This window comes from Myotis daubentonii, chromosome 3, assembly GCF_963259705.1.
Source record: "Myotis daubentonii chromosome 3, mMyoDau2.1, whole genome shotgun sequence".
NCBI classification, from domain to species: Eukaryota; Metazoa; Chordata; class Mammalia; order Chiroptera; family Vespertilionidae; genus Myotis; species Myotis daubentonii.
The window spans coordinates 192,763,573-192,784,261 of NC_081842.1; the positions used below are offsets into that span (position 1 = coordinate 192,763,573).

At 42.5% G+C, this 20,689-nt stretch overlaps 1 protein-coding gene across 12 annotated transcripts in view; it reads left to right on the top strand.

Annotated features, from left to right (window-relative positions):
- The window catches only part of MAST2 (microtubule associated serine/threonine kinase 2), a 182,709-nt gene that overhangs the window by 140,516 nt on the left and 21,504 nt on the right, over window positions 1-20,689 (top strand). For 9 of the 12 annotated variants that reach the window (XM_059689995.1, XM_059689996.1, XM_059689997.1 and 6 more), the window contains 6 exons: window positions 5,365-5,440; window positions 10,081-10,101; window positions 11,910-11,988; window positions 13,822-13,976; window positions 16,039-16,114; window positions 18,429-18,638. In XM_059689995.1, the coding sequence (XP_059545978.1) occupies window positions 5,365-5,440; window positions 10,081-10,101; window positions 11,910-11,988; window positions 13,822-13,976; window positions 16,039-16,114; window positions 18,429-18,638 (617 nt within the window). The remainder of the gene's footprint in view (window positions 1-5,364; window positions 5,441-10,080; window positions 10,102-11,909; window positions 11,989-13,821; window positions 13,977-16,038; window positions 16,115-18,428; window positions 18,639-20,689) is intronic. The other 3 variants (XM_059689999.1, XM_059690004.1, XM_059690003.1) reach the window with 1 other exon arrangement.

The following is a 20,689-nucleotide window of genomic DNA, read 5'->3' on the forward strand; positions in this document are numbered from 1 at the left end:
GAAAGAAACTGCTCAACTGCTTGATACGATTTCAGTCATCTTAAATTTATTGAGACTTGTTTTGTGTCTTAACGTGGTCTACCCTAGAAAATGTTCCATGCGCACTTGAATATATATTCTGCTGCTTTGGTGTGAAATGCTCTGAAGATATCAATTAAATCCCTCTGATCTAGTGTGTCATTTCAGGTGGTGGTTTTCTTGTTGATTTCCTGTCTAGATCTATCCATTGATGTCAATGGGGTGTTAAAATCCCCCACTGCGACTATTTTACTGTTGATCTCTCCCTTTATGTCCATCAAGATTTGCTTTATATATCAAGGTATTCCTATGTTGGGTGCATAAATGTTTGAAAAGGTTACTAGGTGTACCAGTTAATAATGTGGATTTTGTAATCAAAGAAAACACGATAATTTCAAGAGAAACATCATAAATAAGTGCTTTATTCAAAGTAATGTCCATCGCTAGGTACACATTTCCCCCATCTTTAGGTAATTTGTGGATACCATCCCAATAGAACTTTTCTTGTTTTGAGGCAAACCATTCAGAGACCAAATTTTCCACTTTGTACGTTTTGAAGTGCTGCGCAGAAAGTGCGTGTGCCATCTATCGGAACAAGTGGTAATCTGAAGGAGCAAGGTCTGGTGAATACAGTGGGTGGGTTAATACTTCCCAGGCAAGATCTTTTAACGCAGCGGTTCTCAACCTGTGGGTCGCGACCCCTTTGGGGGTCGAATGACCCTTTCACAGGGGTCGCCTAAGACCATCGGAAAACACATATAAAATTACATATTGTTTTTGTGATTAATCACTATGCTTTAATTATGTTCAATTTGTAACAATGAAAATACATCCTGCATATCAGATATTTACATGACGATTCATAACAGTAGCAAAATTACAGTTATGAAGTAGCAACGAAAATAATTGTATGGTTGGGGGTCACCACAACATGAGGAACTGTATTAAAGGGTCACGGCATTAGGAAGGTTGAGAACCACTGTTTTAACGTGTCTTTAACTGGTTTTGAAGTGTATGATGGTGCGTTATCATAAAGCACAATTACTTTGCCATGTCTTCTGGCACATTCTTGTCATTTCACGATGAAGGCGTGGTTCAAATTGATTATTTGTTGTTGGTAGCTATCAATATTAATGGTTTCACCTGGTTTTAGAAGCTCATAATATACCATGCCTTCCTGATCCCACCAAATGCAGAGCATTGTCTTCTTTCCAAAGTGATTTGGCCTGCAGTCAATGTTGATGGTTGACCTGGATCAACCCATGATTTTGTGCATTTGGGATTCTCAAAATAAATCCACTTTTCATCGCCAGTCACAATTTGATGCAAAAAAGACTTCCTTTTGTGCTTTTGAAGCAACATTTTACTGATAACTTTTTGGTTTTTCATTTGCCTTTCGTTCATTTGATGTGCCACCCATTTTCCTTCCTTTAAAATCTTTCCCATTGCTTATAAATGATCGGAAATTGTTTGCTGAGCAATGTTTAATCTTTCTGCAAGTTGTTTTTGAGTTTGACACACATCTTCATCCAATAATGCTTGTAATTGTTGGTCTTCAAACTTTTTCAGTTGACCTGGATGTTCTTTGTCTTTCACATCGAAATCATCACTTTTAAAGAGTTTAAACCAGCATTCACAAGTATCTTGAGATGGAGCATGTTCACCATAAGCTTCCCAAAGTATATGATAACTTTCTTTTTTTTTGAAATATACTTCCATTGATTTCAGAGTGGATGAGAGGGACAGAGAGACAGAAACATCAATGATGAGAGAGAATCATTGACCGGCTGCCTCCAGCACGTCCCCCACTGGGGATCAAACCCACAACCTGGGCACACGCCCCCGACCAGAATCGAACCCGGGACCCTTCAGTCCTCAGGCCAACGCTCCATCCACTGAGCCAAATAAGCCAGGGCTATGATAACTTTCAGCAGCACTTTTCTTCAAAATAAAGTAATGAATTAAAACTTCCCGCAAATGCTCTTTTTTTTGGCACGACATTCAACATTTTTAAGCGTAAAAATATCTGTGATGTTAACACCTTCAGCAAATTTGACATGAAGTTTTGAAGCTTGCTGTCAATACAACAAAATAGCATGCATATCATATCGCATATATATCAACATATGTATAACTACAGCTATTGAAAAAATCTGCATTTTTAAGTGGTACACCTAGTATATCCTCTTGGATTTCTTCCTTTATCATTGTGCAGTGTTCTTCTTTGTCTCTTACGATAGCCTTTGTTTTACATAATATTTAGTCAGATATAAGTATTGCTACCCCAGCTTTTTAAAAATTTCTATTTGCATGAGATCTTTTTCTAGCCCTTTATTTTTAGTCTGGGTGTATCTTTCGTTCAGAGGTGGATCTCTTGTAGACAGCATATATATGATTCTTTGGAGCATTTAGTCACTTTTTTTTCTTAAATTTTAATTGATTTTTTTTTAGAGAGAGAGAAGAGGGAGAGAGAGAGAAACATCAGTGTGAGAAAGAGATACATTGGTTGCCTCCCACACATGCCCTGACTGGGCATAGAGCCTGCAACCCAGGCATGTGCCCTGACTGGGAATCAAACCATGAGTTTCTGGTTCATAGTTCGACACTTAACCACTGAGCTACACCAGCCGGGTGAATATAATGTGCTTCGGCATCATTTTTTCCCTCTTTCTTATGCTTAGGATTCTTAGATAATCTTGGCTATGTGGGTTTATAGTTTGTTTATCTGTTAAATTTAGAAAATTGTCAGCCCTTATTTCTTCAAGTATGTTTTCTGTATTTCCCACTCTTCTTTTTTAAGGATTATTAGACTGCTTAAAGTTGTCTCAGAGCTTATTGATGTTCTGTGTATTTTTTTTTGCAGCTATTTTTCTGTTAGTGTTAATTATATGTTACATATGTATGTTCTATGAATACCAGCTTTATTTGAGCACCTGGAAGACTCTTTATATTCTGCCCTCTAACCAGTACCACACCTCATCCTTGGAAAGCCAGTCATTGTAGGAAAGTCATGTCCAGGATTTTCTGGAGGCACTGGCTGGGTAGTTTTGGGAACCAACAAAAGGCATCTAGCTTTACATGTCAAGAATCAAACTGAGCATATGAGTTAATCCTTGAGATAACTCTATTTAACCAGTTAACTGCCATGATATTTTGAATTTAAATAAAAAAGTTCTGCCCCTTGTGCTTATGGTGTACAAATGGTTAAAAGAGTAGGGATTTTTTTTAAAGGCCTTGATAATTTTGAGGAGCCCTTATCCTTATTAAGTCTTGGCTAACAAAACAACTACTCTAAATCACTTCTCTTGCACCATCGTGGCTTGTGCTAGCCAGGACATGGGACTAGATCATAGGACAAAGGCCTATATTCATAGCATGGAAAACCAGAATTGGTACTAGGTTGAGAGCAGATCTGCTTCAAAGGTTTTGCTCTGAGGATCCCAGTCAAGGGGATGTGTGAAAGCTGAAAGTGCCTCTTCCAAATTAGTTCTCCCTAAAAGAGCACCTTTATATAATTGATACAGAGTTGCTGCATAGGATTGTTGGGCATTGTTTGAGAGGCTGGCTTTTCCTGGATCAGTACAGAAAAACAGGTGCTATCAGACCCTGTTGGATGGAGATAATGGGAAACAATTGGGCAGCTTTGTGGCACCTGGGAACATCCATACTCTGTGCAGGAAACAAACTGTTGCAGAAAAAGCCAAGGCATGCTGGACGACCAGGCCCTCGGGTAGCTGCAGCGTCTCATAGCCGATGTTGGTTCACAGAGGTGAACATAGCAGTGAGAAGGCGGACAGGGATTGGCTGAGTGGCCAGCACATCATGGAGTATGATGCTTACTTTGACATGGCCTTTTAGATAGAAACACATTGATGGCTTCTGCCAGCTAGGGACTCCTAATAACCAGACCCCAGCTGGAAGTTAGACCTGAGGAGTATGGCAGGCTTAAGTTCGAGAACTGTTGTCACTAAGGCAAAGATAAGCACACAGTTTTGTTCAAAGCTTCTGAGCTGTAAGTTAGCAAGTGACAGGGGACATGTGAAAACTAATAAAGAGATGGGGCTAATTCAGGGGTGGGCAAACTTTTTGACTCAAGGGCCACAATGGGTTCTTAAACTGGACCGGAGGGCCAGAACAAAAGCATGGATGGAGTGTTTGTGTGAACTAATATAAATTCAAAGTAAATATCATTACATAAAAGGGCACCGTCTTTTTTTTTTTTTTTTTTTTTTTAGTTTTATTCATTTCAAATGGGCCAGATCCGACCTGCGGGCCGTAGTTTGCTCACGGCTGGGCTAATTCCTACACCATGAGGAGGTTGGACATGTTTTATAGACTTGGGGGCCTTGTGTATGGACTATTTTTTAAAAAATATATTTTATTGATTTTTCACAGAGAGGAAAGGAGAGGGATAGAGAGTTAGAAATATCGATGAGAGAGAAACATCGATCAGCTGCCTCCTGCACACCTCCTACTGGGGATGTGCCCACAACCAACATACATGCCCTTGGCCGGAATCGAACCTGGGACCTTTCAGTCCGCAGGCTGACGCTCTATCCTCTGAGCCAAACCGGTTAGGGCTTTATGGACTATTTTAAAGAACACTACCTGAGCCGAAACCGGTTTGGCTCAGTGGATAGAGCGTCGGCCTGCGGACTGAAAGGTCCCAGGTTCGATTCCGGTCAAGGGCATGTATCTGGGTTGCGGGCATATCCCCAGTAGGAGATGTGCAGGAGGCAGCTGATCGATGTTTCTCTCTCATCGATGTTTCTAACTCTCTATCTCTCTCCCTTCCTCTCTGTAAAAAATCAATAAAATATATTAAAAAAAAAAAAAAAAGAACACTACCTGAGAACTTCTGTTCTTAAGCACACACATCTCTTAAGCACACTTATTTCTGGGTTAGCCTCTTAGATGCAGTATGCAGGGATATAAGTGCAAGAGACTTTGGGACCAAGAGTCTGTTGCCCTTTGAGAAATGTTTGAGCATTTGGCCATTCCATCTGTATTGAATGAATTCTTCAAGCCTTTGGAAAGTTGAGTTAATTCAACTAGGCATATTGGAACCTGAGGTGTTTCTAGGAGGGCAGGAAATTGACAAGTTGCTGCTGGATCTTGAATGAATGTCTGGGAGACAGATGTTTAAAGGCAACTTGGGAACAAGAGAGAAACCTCTGGGCTGCCACACTTTTACAAAGAGAGAATCATTAAACTGATGGTGGGCCTGAAAAAGTAACCATATGTGCTAATTGCCAACGTGAGGAGAAGATATCTTCCTTAAAGGTTTTCTCAGCCCTCCTCAGAAGTAAACTTCACTGATTATTTCTTTTCCTTCCCCATCTACAGGTAACAGTCCTTTGGACAGTCCCCGGAATTTCTCTCCAAATGCACCTGCTCACTTTTCCTTTGTTCCTGCCCGTAGGTAAGTTGATAGAAAACCTCCTGTGTGTTTAGCATGTGTGGAACTTGCACGAATGTCGGTTAACGTCAGCTTCTTCCTTCCAAGTGTGTTACCTTTGGCTACCAACCACCAAAATTCTTTCCTTGCTTTTCTCACCCAGGTTCATGTTTTGTTTTCTATATGCTCTAGGTATTTGCATTTGAATGTTTGAATTGGCAAATAGATATTAGGGATTAATTTATTTTTATAATTCTAAGCACAAGTCCCTGATTTCCTGAAGTTGTGTTCCAAAATATTATACTCTCAATTGAGAGCTATTCCTACCATGACCAATGAGAAAGAAAATGGGCTGTTTTTCCAGGAGGACCCAGATGTATATTTTTACTCGTGTAACTCAGCCAGTTCCAGTCTCTTTTTCCTTGGGGATAAAGTGACTACCAGGTCTTCACATTAATTTAGAAAGATTTGGTGCATTGCAGAGCCATCCTTATATTCCTCCTCACATTTTAAGTCTCTGAAAGTGATATAAATTTATCTCTGGCACATGATAGCAATCCTGACAGCTCAGCCAATTGCCAGAGTACCACCTGGCCTCTGGAAAAATACAAAGCTGACTGAATGAGTTCACCCCCACCACATACCAAGGCTCCATGTATAAATAATTTACTTTTCAGAACATTTTCTTTTTTAAAAAAATATATATATATTGATTGATTTCAGAGAGGAAGGAAGAGAGAGAGAGAGAGAGAGAGAGAGAGAGAGAGAGAGAGAGAGAAATATCAGTGATGAGAATCACTGATTGGCTGCCTCCTACGCATCCCCTACTAGGGATTGAGCCCGAAACCGTGGGTATAGGTGGATACTCAACCACTGAGCCACATTGGCTGGGCCAGAACATTTTCTAAAATTATTTCTTGGCAAAATTCATGTTCTTTGATTTTATTTTTTATTTTAAAAATATTCTTGGTTAGAATCAGTCTCTGGCATTAAGACCTCCAGAAAATCATGGCTCCAGATTTGGAAAAATAGCCATGTGTGCGAAATAGATTTAATGAGTAGAGAATGATATATACAGCTTGACTCAAAATTTTATACTTAGACTACATTTTAAAGAGATAATAAAAAAAGAGCAGATTACTTGAAATAGTATTAACTCACTATTCAAATGACAACCCAAAAGCAATCCATTCCCTCCCTCTTTAGGATTCTGTATAGCTGAAAGGACATAGAAGGTTGGGAGTTTGATGGCTGATAAGGGTGTCCCTTCTGACCCTGTTGCCTTATTCTGAACAAATAATATCTGAGTTTGTCTCAAGGACTCATCTCTCCTACCCTGTGTCACTTCTAATTAGTTAACCAAGGATCCAGGTAGGAACACTAAACAGTATAGGAATATGTTGTATTGGTGCATTTGTTTTTCCAGCCCAGATGAAAAGTCTTACTTATCCCAACCTTTCTGCCTTGACTGTGTGTGAACTGTAGCCTCAGATTAGGTATGAGCTGGGACAACAAGGCCTCCAGAAAATCATGATCTCTATACGTGGCATTGAGTCATTTCCCATTTATTCAGTAAATATTTACTGAGCACCTAGTATGCCCAGGTACTATGTTAGGTACTTAGTTATATAGTGGTAGCAAAATAGACATAATCCCTACTTTCTTGAAACTTAGTAGACTTTGTAGAGTCTCTGTAGTTGTTCTTCGCTTCATAAGGAATGCTGTTTCCTCAGATCTTCACCTAATTAACTCATTTTTGTCTTTCATTTTTCTTTTTCTTTTTTTTTATAAAAATTAAATCTTTATTGTTCAGATTATTACATTTGTTCCTCTTTTTTTCCCCCCCATAACTCCCCTCCTCCCAGTTCCCGCCCCACCCTCCGCCCGCACTCCCCACCCACTGTCCTCATCCATAGGTGCACGATTTTTGTCCAGTCTCTTCCCACATCTCCCACACCCCTTTCCCCCCCAAGAATAGTCAGTCCATTCCCTTTCTATGTCCCTGATTCTATTATAATCAACAGTTCATTCTGTTCATCAGATTATTTATTCATTTGATTCTTAGATTCACTTGTTGATAGATGCATATTTGTTGTTCATAATTTGTATCTTTACCTTTTTCTTCCTCTTCCTCTTCTTAAAGGATACCTTTCAGCGTTTCATATAATCCTGGTTTGGTGGTGATGAACTCCTTTAGCTTTTCCTTATCTGTGAAGCTCTTTATCTGACCTTCAATTCTGAATGATAGCTTTGCTGGATAAAGTAATCTTGGTTGTAGGTTCTTGGTATTCATCACTTTGAATATTTCTTGCCACTCCCTTCTGGCCTGCAAAGTTTCTGTTGAGAAATCAGCTGACAGTCGTATGGGTATTCCCTTGTAGGTAACTGAGTTTCTTTCTCTTGCTGTTTTTAAGATTCTCTCTTTATCTTTTGCTCTTGGCATTTTAATGATGATGTGTCTTGGTGTGGTCCTCTTTGGATTCCTTTTGTTTGGGGTTCTCCGCGCTTCTTGGACCTGTAAGTCCATTTCTTTCACCAGGTGGGGGAAGTTTTCTGTCATTATTTCTTCAAATAGGTTTTCAATATCTTGCTCTCTCTCATCTTCTGGCACCCCTATAATTCTGATGTTGGTACGCTTGAAGCTGTCCCAGAGGCTCCTTACACTATCCTCGCATTTTTGGATTCTTTTTTCATTTTGCTTTTCCCGTTGGGTGTTTTTTGCTTCCTCGCATTTCAAATCATTGACTTGATTCTTGCGCTCCTCTGGTCTGCTGTCGGGAGTCTGTACAATATTCGTTATTTCGGTCCGTGTATGCTTAATTTCTAGTTGGTTCCCCAATATAAGATCGAGGGTCTTATTAGTTTTCGTGTAGATCTCATTAAGTTTATCGGCAGCTTCTAAACAGTTCTTGAGAGACCTTAAAAGTGTGGTTCTGAACTCTATACCTTCCATTGACAATTTTGTCTTGTTTCTTTGTCTCCGCATTTTGTTATGCTTCCTTGGTGCATCCCCTAGTGGTCTTTGTTCGCAGTCTTATAGTTAAATCTTGATTGTTGTAGCTAATTCCAGGGAGGGTTTGACCTCCAGGCCAAGTGGCTATGAGAATCAGCTGTGTCAGCAGTGAGAGAACTTCTATCCTTTAGGGAGGTGTTAATCTAGCCTTTGCCTGAGGCTATCCGGCAAATGCCTCTGTGCAGGGCTTGGGCGGGGCGGGTTGCACAGGATCAACAGGGTGGGCCGGAGAGAGCAGTTATGGCGGCTCTCAGTCCTGTCCCCAGGGGCTCTGCCTCTCTGAGTTCCAGCACCCGCTGCAAAGCTGGGAGAGAAAGCTGCACTCGCTCTGACCGAAGTCAGACAGTCCCGCTTCTCCCGTTTGAGTCTGGGTCCCTAAAGACTCGCCCGGATCTGGTGCTCAGAGTCTGCGACTCCCTCCCGATTGAAAACAACAACCGCGCCCTCCGCCACCAGCCCGCTCCGCGCACTCCGCACCTCAGAATTTGACTTTAGCACTGCGCCTCCTCTGAGTGTTCGTGTGCGTTTCTCTTTCCTCCTAGTTGTAGGACTTCCACTCAGCCAGCGTTCCTGTGGTTCTGGGTGATGTCCCTTCCGTTTTTTGGTTTCACTTTTGAAGTAGTTGTTCAAAGCAGCAAACTCCGGCGTTAACCTATGCCGCCATCTTGGTTCTCCTGTCTTTCATTTTTCATCTTAAATCTCAGCAGAGGCCTTTCCTAACCATAAAATATGAAGGAGCCCCAATCGTCAGTCATTCTCCACCAAATCATCCATTTTCAAGCTAATACTTTCTAATACCTGATATTTTCTTATTTGATTGTTTCTATTTCCCCTCAGTCAGAATCAAAGTACCTTTACTGGTGACACCTTAATATGTTGAAAACTGTGTCTCCTGGTATATAATGAGCACTCACTCAGTGCTTATTGATTGAGTGAGTGGTAAATAACAAACAAGCTGACAAATACATAGTTAAAGATTGTGACAAGTACCATGAAGTTAAAGAATATGATGCTGCATGAAAGTATAGGAAGGAATGGGGTTGGAGAATCTATATGGGGTGGCCATGTAATGCCTCTCTGGGGGATTGACTTTTAAGCTAAGACCTGAGGGGTAAGAAAGAGCCTGCCATGTGGGAATGATGACGCAGGTGTGTAGACCATTCCAGGCAGGTAGATAGCATGTTCCATTGGTGCCCTTGTATCAGTTTCATTCCCTGGGCTTTGGGTGATGGTATTACAATACACTGAGATTTAAACAGGTCTGTGCTGGGTGGCATGAAGTTTGAGTCATATGCATGGAACATGGAACCCTGGGCTATCCCCTTATAGAACATAGTATTGGTGGGAGTGGAGAGGAGGATTTCAACCCTGCCAAACAAAGTACTTACGAATTATGTTTCCCAAAGTACTGAGGTCAGGCTTGAGTCTTATAGGATCACATTAGTTTGGAATATTACATACACAAAAACAGATTTACTAGTAATGACATGCTAAGGATAGACCTGTCAGTCCTACAATTTTACTTCAAACTACACAAGTTTCTAAAAAGAAGTTTGGCCTTTGCCAAGTTCAACCAAATGCCAGGAGCCTAACAGATCAGTCTTTCTGGTTTCCTTTGATTCTCACTATAATGTATGTCTTTTCACTACAGTCATGGCCACAGAGCAGACAGGTAATAGCGGACGTGATGGGGCAAGGGGTTGGGAAACTGCTTTGCATGGCCAGACAAAATGGTTTTGTGCTTGGTGAGAACTGGTGTGATGAGTCTTCTCTGGATAGAAACATTTGGCCTTTCATAACTAGCAGAGGGGGCCCTAAGAGAACCCCTTCTACCTGCTGGAACCAAGGCTCAGAGGTCATATGCTTGGAGGCAGAAATTACTAAATAGTTTAAAACTTCTGAGCCTGGAGACAAGTCACCCTCATTCCCACAACTTTCCTCAGTCATTCAGTGAAATGACCAGGCAGAGGAAATGAAGACATCCTTTAGTGACATTTCTTTCTGACTCTGGTGGTCCCTTCTCTTCAGTTTATAGAAAAATGGTTGCCATGCAATTGGTTTCTATTTCTAACTAAAGGAGGAAAAGTCACCTGTGAAAAAGTATATTTGACAAGGGCTTGGGAAATCCCTCCCTAAGTTAGACTAGTCCCATCTTTGCTGAGCTCAGTTTTCCTGGAATTGACTTGCTTTCTTATGGAGAGCTTCCAGGACCCAACAAAGAGGTCAGAAAGAACATCATATTTGAGCAGCCTCCTGCCTCAGAGACTAGGTTCCAGCAGAGCTTGCTGTCTGGGTGGCATGAAGTTTGAGTCATGTGCATGTGGCATGGAACCCTGGGCTATTCCCTTAAAGAACATAATAGAAAAGGCTGCTAGGTATTGGTGGGGATGGGGCGGAGGGCTGCAAAAGAAGCCCTAACAATATTGATTCCTTTTTTCTTCCTCTCCCTCCCCACCTCTCCCTTAACTGTGAGGCCTGGAACAAATTACCCAGCTATCTGGGTCTTGGTGTTTTCTTTGAAGATTGAGGTTATTGAACTTAACTTCTAACGGCCCTCCATTGCTAATGTCCTAACGTTCTGTGGATAGCAGCAAAGAAGTTTTTCTTCCACTTCAACCAGAGCAGACTATACACTCCAAGCTCCATAAGAAAGAACACTTGTGTTATAGCACATCCACAGTCCAGGAAAGAATCATTTTTTCTTGTTATAGGAGCTGTGGGCCAGATACCTGCTTGACATTTCTTTCTTTTCTTTTCTTTTCTTTTTTTTTTTTTAACAGCAAAACACATAACTGGTTCTCTATGATGAGAGCGTACGGGTGCATCCTCCCAAGAGCAGCAGGAAGCCTGCCCCCAAAACCACATGCATAGCCAAGGCTATGCCACCTCACTCCTGATTCATAAGTTACTGTCACTCTTTGGCAAACATTCTCAAAGACTGGTTTTGTGAGTCCCACTGATCCTAGGTGGCCTTTGACACTTAGCCATTGATTGATTCATACTGAGACCCAGATAGTAGTCCACTTCTTTTTGGTTGTCAACCCAGTGGCCTGGGGAAGACCAAAGAGGCCTTCACATGGAGCCTTCAAAAGAGAAAATAACTGCATTTCAGCGGCATTTCTCTCCTTGTGATGATGCCTTTAGCTGGTGTCCTATCATTGCTTCTCTAAAAGTGAGTAAGTTGAGAGTTTAAGGATTTTTATTCCAAAATGACAGTATTGCATAACAGATGTTCTCATCTGTTATCAGATTAATCAAAGACATTAACTCTTTTTAGTAGAGATGTCCGTCTTTGCAGCGGAAAACACACAATAGGCCCATGTAAGAGAGAGACATGAAAGCATATCTGGACGAAGCAGTGCTGTTTTGAGACAAGGGAAGTGGACCGAATGCCCAAGACAATGCTGATGGAAAGACAGTCAAGTCCTAGGCTCAACGTAGGGCCCTGTAGGAACTGCCTAATGGTATTTTCTTCCATAGGACTGATGGACGGCGCTGGTCTTTGGCCTCTTTACCTTCTTCAGGCTATGGAACCAACACTCCTAGTTCTACTGTCTCAGTAAGTAGCCAAATTTGTGGCCATACCTCCTTCACCCTTAGGTAATACTTCCCTACTGGTTATGGCTATCTGTCCCTACAGCGTTGCAAAGCAGTTCTCAACTTTTCATCCAAAGCCAAACACAAAGAAGCTGCTCAGGGATGAGGTTGAGTGGGGCAGAGGGCCACTGGCCCTTTATAGCCATAGCCAGATCCACTTAAAAATAAAAATACGTTTGGAAAGAATTAGCCAGCATGCTCTCTGGGCATCAGTTATTCCTGGTGGAATCAGAGAAGGGCTCCATCTGTAGAATGCTTAGGGTAGCAGCTCCCTCTCTCAGTGGTCTATTGTCATTGACAGTGGGCTCTTGTTTGCAGTCTCAGTCATTGGGCAATGTTTAGAATTCTTTTTTATTTTTATTTTTTTTAGAGAAAAGGAGGGAGGGAGGAAGAGAGAGAGAGAGAGAGAGAGAGAGAGAGAGAGAGAGAGAGAGAGAGAGAGAGGAGAGAGAGAGAGAGAAACATTGATTGGCTGGTTGCCTCCCAAATGCGCCCTGATGGGAATCAAACCTGCCACCTTTTGGTGTACATGACAATGCTCCAGCCACACTGACCAGGGCCAGTGTTTAGAATTCTTACTTGTTTTCAGGTCAAGTCTAATCTTTTAGAAATCTAAAAGTAACCTAGACCTAAAAGTCATTTTCTCTCCTGATGGATTTTTTTTGCCTACTGGTATCCCTAGAGCAGTGATGGTGAACCTATGACACGCGTGTCAGAGGTGACATGCGAACTCATTTTTTTTGGTTGGTTTTTCTTTGTTAAATGGCATTTAAATATATAAAATAAATATCAAAAATATAAGTCTTTGTTTTACTATGGTTGCAAATATCAAAAAATTTCTGTATGTGACACGGCACCAGAGTTAAGTTAGGGTTTTTGAAAATGCTGACACGCCGAGCTCAAAAGGTTCGCCATCACTGCCCTAGAGTCTGGGCACAGCCTTCACAGCCTCAGCGAAGCCAGTTGTCCTCTGGATAACATTGCTGAACCATTCCAAGGGCTCTCCCAAAGTTGTGGGAAGAAAACTTAAGGGGATATCATTTTTAGCCTGGACATAACAAATTTCCTAAGCCAGAAAGACATGATTTATTATTTTACTTGCCATTCCAACTAGCCAAAAGCTTCATTGAGGGCAAAGGTTCCATGCAGAATAATCTGCTTTTTTTAAAAAAGTTTCTTTCTGCTTTTCTAATTTTATTTTTTATTGTTTACAGTATTACAGATGTCCCCCAATTTCTCCCCACTTAGCCCCTCTCCTCCCAGCCCCTGCCCCACCCCATGCCTTCACCACACTATTGTCTTTGTCCACTGGTAAGGTATATATGTAATAAGTTCTTTGGTTAATCTCTTCCCGTCTACCTAAGATATTTTTAAAATTGATTTTTAGAGAGAGAAGAAGGGAGAGACAGAGAGAGAAACATCAATTTATGTCCAACCAGCAGCCTTTTGGTGCAATCAACAAGCCACACTGGCCAGGACAGAAGAATCTGCTTTTTCCCCCTAAAGAGGCCCTCTAGGTAGTTACAGTGCATGTCACATGATCATCTAGATTCAAATCTGCAAGGCTTGGGAAGCACCCTAATGTCTTAGCTTTCTCAGGACTGAGAGCCTGAAGGGGTTGAGATGATTGGGATCATGAACAGTGGAGGCTGAAGGGAGCAATGGAAAGAAGGCTTACTTTGGATTGACTTTGGGTTTACATTGACTGGGAAGTCTTGACCTTTTTCAGTTCTTCTTCGTTCCTGGACTGCCCTTGGACATGTCTTTAATGCTGTTTCTTAATCTTCCCCTCTAGTCATCATGCTCCTCGCAGGAAAAGCTGCACCAGTTGCCTTTCCAGCCTACAGCCGATGAGCTTCACTTTTTGACGAAGCATTTCAGCACAGAGAGTGTGCCAGATGAGGAGGGAAGGCAGTCCCCAGCCATGCGGCCCCGTTCTCGCAGCCTCAGGTGAGGGGTGCTCTACTCGCTGAGTCCCAAACCTGTGGAGCTCAGCTAGTTTGCCCAGCATAAGGAGCCAGCAACCTTATTCTATGAAGGGCAAGAGAGTAAATCATTTAGGCTTTGCAGGCCATACACTCTGTATGGCAGCTATTTAAATCTGCTTTTGTCGTATGAACATATCCTCGGACATTATGTAAACTTCGTTTACAAAAACAGGCAGTGGGCCAGAATTGGTCTTTGGACCATAGTCTGTCAGCCGCTGGTTTAGCACATCCACAGACCAACGTGAAGTGAAGCTCAAGCTTTTTTGGCTTTGGCTACAGCTCAGTTCACCACCCCATGAGGTACCTGATGATGCTTCCAACTGGTCCACCTTTTACTCCCTTTAAAAGTAGCAGTAGAAATATACTTTAGAGTCCATTCAGTAAAAGGAGAGTGATGTCCATTCTGATGGTAACCTGGATGTAGATCCCAGAGATCATGGTTTATGACTAAGCCAGCTGAGAAAACACTGTGCTGAAGACACTGTGGCTGACTCAGGGATGAAGCCAATTTCAGAAGCAGAGTTAAATGTTCATCTGACTCTATCTCATTTCCCTGGATGACCTAAGCTCATCAAACTAAACCTTAACAGCTGACTTCTCTGTGAATTCCTTAGATTAATTGGCTCTTCTCAAAATTTCAGGTTAAGGAAAATGTGTAAATTAAAATGAGCATGGCTTTTTAAAAATTTCTATTAAATTTATTGCGGTGACAGTTAATGAAATTATGTAGGTTTTAAGTGTACAGTTCTATAATACATCATCTGTATGTTGTATTGTGTGAAAATAAACATGACTTTAATGACTGAGCTCAGCTTCCCAAGGTCTCTGGGAAATAACAGATCGGCTAACGTGTTCAGGGTGGGACCCAGAGGAGCAGTGCCTCCCAGGAAGAGTCCGAGCAGGTAATAGTGGCACTTGAGCATTAGTGAGTGAGCTGAGCCAGACCACAGACTGGTTCCAGTTCAGGGATGGATGCGGTTGGCTAGGACTGTAGTGCAAAAGATCAAAAATACAAATTAGTGAATGTGGCGTGTGGATCCCAGTGCCTTTCTTTGTCTCACACAGAGAAACACCAGAAACTTGGTGCTCTCCACAATCCACACAGAGTAAAGGGTGCCTTTTAGGCCATTTGAGATTGAGAGGACTGTAGCGTCTCAGGGAAATACCTGCTGTGTTACTCTTAACCATTTGTATGCCATAAGCGTCCATAGATGCAAGCAGCGGACCTTTTTAAATTAAATTCAAAATATTGTGGTAGTAACTGGTTAAAATACTTGGTAATGTGTACCAATACAGCAGGCAGACCGTGGCCCACTTCAGGGAAAAAAGGCATAAAGGAACAACGTTAAACCTAGCGCAGCTTGGATCACATGCCAGGGGCACCAAACTGGGCACTACCCAAATATCCATTCAATTGTGTGCCTCTACCTTTGAAATCCTTTAAGGGGATGTAACCACACATGGGCCGAAGGGGAAGATTTAGGTGACCCAGGCCTGTAATTCGCTGTAGACTGGATTGGCCTCATTCATCCCCCAGGTCAGAGCCATTGTTAGCCCTGTTGGCTGCAGCTTGTTTGGAAGAAGATATAGGTATACGCTGTCTTCCTCTGGTTGTTTTGGTGGTGGTGTGGTTTTATTTGATTCCTAGAACATGCTGGGTATACCTGATTTCACTGGCCAAAGTGAAGAAGACCCAGAGAGTCCTGTTCTGGGGGAGGTCACCCTAGGAAAGCCACCAGTAGACTCAGGATTGGTCTCCTCCTTTGCAGGGCTTTTCAGGCCCTGGCAGAGGTCTTGTAAAAGCCAGTCTTCTTACAGGAAGGTAGTCTAGTTCCAGATGGTATCATTTTTAGCAAGGTGTACTAGCAACTTCAGGATTAAGGAAGGCTCTGGAACTTGGCAATCATTAAGGTGGGAGTGTGTGGGTATTGGGGATAGTGGGAGGGCAGGGTTCTGGGATGACCATCTTTTTTCTCAAAAGTTCTATGACACTAAAGTAACACAATTGTTTCTTTCTTATTTAGTCCTGGACGGTCCCCAGTTTCCTTTGACAGTGAAATAATAATGATGAATCATGTATACAAAGAAAGATTCCCCAAGGTAAGGATCCATTTTAAAGGAGACTGGTGATGCCTCTGAGGATGGCTGCCTACAGCCAGCCCCAATGGAAAGATGATGGTGAGGGATGGAGTGCTGTCTCCAGAGGTATCGAGAAGAGCAGAAAGGCATCAGGAGGAGTAGGATACCAGACTGCTCGGGAAGAGGAAGGCGCAGAGGACTATGAGCTTAGGAAACACCTTTGTTCATGCAGATTTCATGAGCAGCCCCTCATTGCCGGGCACCAGAGAGTGCACAGACAGGTGTGCCAGATGGGGGAAGTTGGCCAGAGGGAGCAGGAATGTGGGAGATCTCAGAGTTGCTTACTCAGATTTGCACTTGTATTTTCAAGTAGGAAAATGCTAAGAGAGGAAAGTTGGTTATTATCCTGAGATAGTTGAGAAGTGGTCTTCACAACTCTGCCTTGGCCATAAACCTCCCTGTATGTGAACTAGGACCTTGCTTCCCATTTGCATTTCTTTTTGAACACCACATGCCTATATACTCTGACCTGGCCTTCCAATGAGGGGCCCTCTTCTAATGAGACCAGGGCACTGACGTAGGCTCCTGGACCATGACGGTGGGGAGCGGGTGTCCTCAGCCTCCTTCATCCTCTTTTTAGACCTTCCTGGGTCTACCTGTTTGTCTGTATCTAGGGTCTGCAGCAGGGGTCCTCAAACTTTTTAAACAGGGGGCCAGTTCACTGTCCCTCAGACCGTTGGAGGGCCGGACTATAGTTTAAAAAAAAACTATGAACAAATTCCTATGCACACTGCACATATCTTATTTTGAAGTAAAAAAACAAAACGGGAACAAATACAATATTTGTATTTGCATGTGGCCCACGGGCTGTAGTTTGAGGACCCCTGGTCTGCAGTGTGTGGTTTCCCGCTCCTCTAGAAAGTGTCCTTTTCTAGACTCGGGTACAATCTCCTGGACACACATGGTGGCCTAGGGAAAAGGCCTGAAGCTCCTGTGCTTTCCCTCTTGACGTACACGGGGAGCACTCATAGGGAGTTTATGACAATTAATGAACATTCTTTCCCATCTGTGCCCAGGACATAGTGAGCACTCAGTAAGTGTTAGCTATTGCTTCTCTGCTGCTCTGTGCCCTATAGTCTATGTTGTCTAGCTTTGGAGAATAAGAGCAAAGAAGAGGGGCAAAATGAACAGGTAGGAAATCGTTTTGCTATGCTTGGTCTTTTCAAAAGAAGTTTGGGAGTGTGTAGTGTTAGAAATGCTTCTCATGTCTCCTCCTCATATATTTGGTGTTGTGTTGTCATTCTAGCGTTGCATGTTTGTGTTTCATGTGCATGTCTCCGAGTCAGTCATGTAAGATGAACTGTTTTGTTAGAGAAAATGTGTTAAAATTCCTTCCCATTTTTTCTCCCCTCCTCCCTTCCCTCCCTCCCCACTTCTTTTACTTTCTCTCCACACACATAATACATATACACACACACACACACACACACACACACACATATGTGTATATATACTTATATATGTGTTTACACACACACCCCTAAACACACACTGGAAATCAGAAATCGCCATCTGGTGGCAAAGGAACAAAGGCCAAGTCCTAGATAGGCAGCTAGAAACTTGTTAACTGATGTGTATTTGTCATTTTGACATGACTGTTCAAGGTCCCCAAGAGGCTTCTGAGCCAGAATCCCATTCTGTTCTGCTGGGAATCTGTGAGCAGGCTCACTCTTCAGTAAATTCTCTGAACATCTGCTTGGCTCAGCTGGGTCCTAAGATCAAGTGATAAATCAAACTTTCTCTGACTTGAAGGAGTTCCCAATTCAGAAGAAGGTTTAGAAACCATCAAAGTCCAATCACTAAATTTATATAGTTAAGAGGTCCTGTGGAAGCACAAAGGAAAGGAAACCTTAGTTTGCCTGAAGGAATAAAAAACTTCCCAGAGGAGAGATGATGCTTGCAATGAGCTTAGAAGGAGTAATAGCAGTTTGCCAGGCAGGGTGAAACAGCTACACACAGGGAACAGTATAAGCAGACAGAGGCATGAAACAGCAAAATAAAGGAGGAGGACAGTAAGCAATGCAGTGTCCTTAGAACAAAAGAGCATGCCCACCAAGGAATGGGGGGAGATGGACAAAGTCAGGTGAGAGAAGAACTTGATCATAATGTTTTGACTTGTCTTGAAGGTGATGTTCTCATGTCTCCAGTCATCAGGTGCCTCAAATACAACATCAGGAAACCAGAATCACATAGACTATTATCGGGTCCTTCAGGCTTACCTCCAGCTGAGCTAGAATTAGAAGGGAAGTGTCACTTTTCCTATTTTTATTCCCAGGCCACTGCACAGATGGAAGAGCGCCTAGCAGAGTTCATTTCCTCCAACACTCCAGACAGCGTGTTGCCCTTGGCAGATGGAGCCTTGAGCTTTATTCATCACCAAGTGATTGAGATGGCCCGAGACTGCCTGGATAAATCTCGGAGTGGCCTCATTACATCACAGTACTTCTATGAACTTCAAGAGAATTTAGAGAAACTTCTGCAAGATGTGAGTGTCCTTGTGCTAGAAATCTGGTGAATCGTCCATGTGGTAGTGGATTAGGTGTCCCAAGCTAAGGTTAAGGCCTTAGTTCTCAGTCTTCTCAGCCTGCTTGCCACCTCCTTGCAAGTGGCAGGCCCCACCTCCAAGTGTGGTGCTGATGGACTTAGGTTCCTCCTCAGTCCCCTGCATTACTGAGGAAGCCTTTTGGTATCAGAAGATCTCAGTGTCCTTTCTTTTTCTAATTCCCATTACTCTGCCCGAGACTCCAACATTGGTAGTATTCATAAGTATTTGACTAGGAGATTTTGTAACTCAAAGCCAAAAAGCAGCCCAGGTGGCTATAGGCAGCTCTCTTCTAGCAGAAATACTGGTGTAAGTAGAGCCTTCAGACTGTTTCTCCTTAGCCAAGGGAAAGCAGGCCCAAGGCTCGCACTGTGGGTGTGTCTATTTGCTGACATTCTACTTGCCTGGTGAGAAGTTCTTTAGTGGAGACTTAAGTGTTTAGAGACCTGATCTTCTCTAGTGTGAAGTCGGGAGGTGGGGCAGCGGGGGGCACCTAAAGTAATCCAGAGGTGGTCAAGACCAGAGGAGACACTGAGTTCTTAACCACTGCTCCATGTTTGCTTTCCTATCGCCTCTCAATAAGATGGGCAGGTGCCTTCCCACCCAGTTCACAGTTGCCCCATATTACACCATTCGTACAGTTTCAACGAGAGGAGATGTGCCTGTGTCCTCCGGGCTCTTCATGTCAGTAGAGTATTTCCCAGTCTAGACCCATGACCTTGATCTGGTGTAGTACCAACTGAGCTAAGAACCCAGGAATAAAGATCAAACAGGACTTCAGTGTATTAGTCTAGAAATTAGGAGCAGGGAATTTTTTTTTAAGTGTAGGAAACAGTTGAATCTAGAGAAAGGATGACTAAAGATGATCATGATTGTTGCTGTCAAATATTGGAAGATTTCTCACATATAAGAGGTAGCACATTATTCTATGTCCCCTAAAGACGTACTTGCCCAGCCCTAGCCAGTTTAGTTCAGTGGATAGAGTGTCGGCCTACAGACTGAAGGGTCCCAGGTTTGATTCTGGCCAAGGGCACATGCCTAGGTTGCGGGCTCGATCCCCAGTAGGGGGCGTGCAGGAGGCAGCTGATCTATGATTCTCTCTCATCATTGATGTTTCTATCTCTCTCTCCTTCTCCCTTCCTCTCTAAAATTAATAAAAATATTTTTTTTAAAAAAGACGTACTACCCCAGTGAGCGAGAGTTATAGTGAGAAAGATTCTGATTTAATAGATGAGGAAGTACTTCCTTCTACAAAAATATTTTTTCCTGATTTCAAAAGAATACTTAAATTTAAGATTGTATAAATATGACCTTAGAAAACTATTGGCAGCTATTTGTTTATGTTCAAGAATAACTTTCTAACAGTTCTCCAGTAGTAGATAGGAATCAGGGATTTGAGGCATCAGGTAAAGGATCAACTTAGCGTGACTTCCAAGGTTACTTGTACATCTATGGTTGATCTGACATGCTACAGTCAGAGCCCTGCCCAAAACCTTCCGGCATTTTCTCAGACTCATTGACCCGGGGCATCAGTTTTATGTGCAGTAGGAAGAGCCCTAAAACTAGAGCTAGTGCATCATCTGTTCCCTAATGTGCTGGACCCCGAGAATGCAGAAGAAGTTTTTTGCAGGTTCTAGAAGGAATTTGCTGGTGACTGGGGTTATAGACCCATCAACACGTACTTACAGTAAAAATAACAGCTATAATTTATTAAATGTACTGTGTGCCAGCCGCTACATTGAGTGCTCCATGGAATTATCTCACTTGTGTTTATGGTAGTAAGTGTGATTGGTGAACACTAAATTAAGGTCAGTTCTGAGCACAGAGGAGGTTGTAGTGATGCTACATGGAGAATTCAGAAAGAGTTGAATCTTGATGATTAAGTAGGAGTTCATTATAAACAACCTCTCAGAGGTGTAAAGGAACTTGGTACATTCCAGGAACTGCAGATAAAGTAGTCTGGCATGACTAAAGTGAAGGGTGCCTGCAGGGCA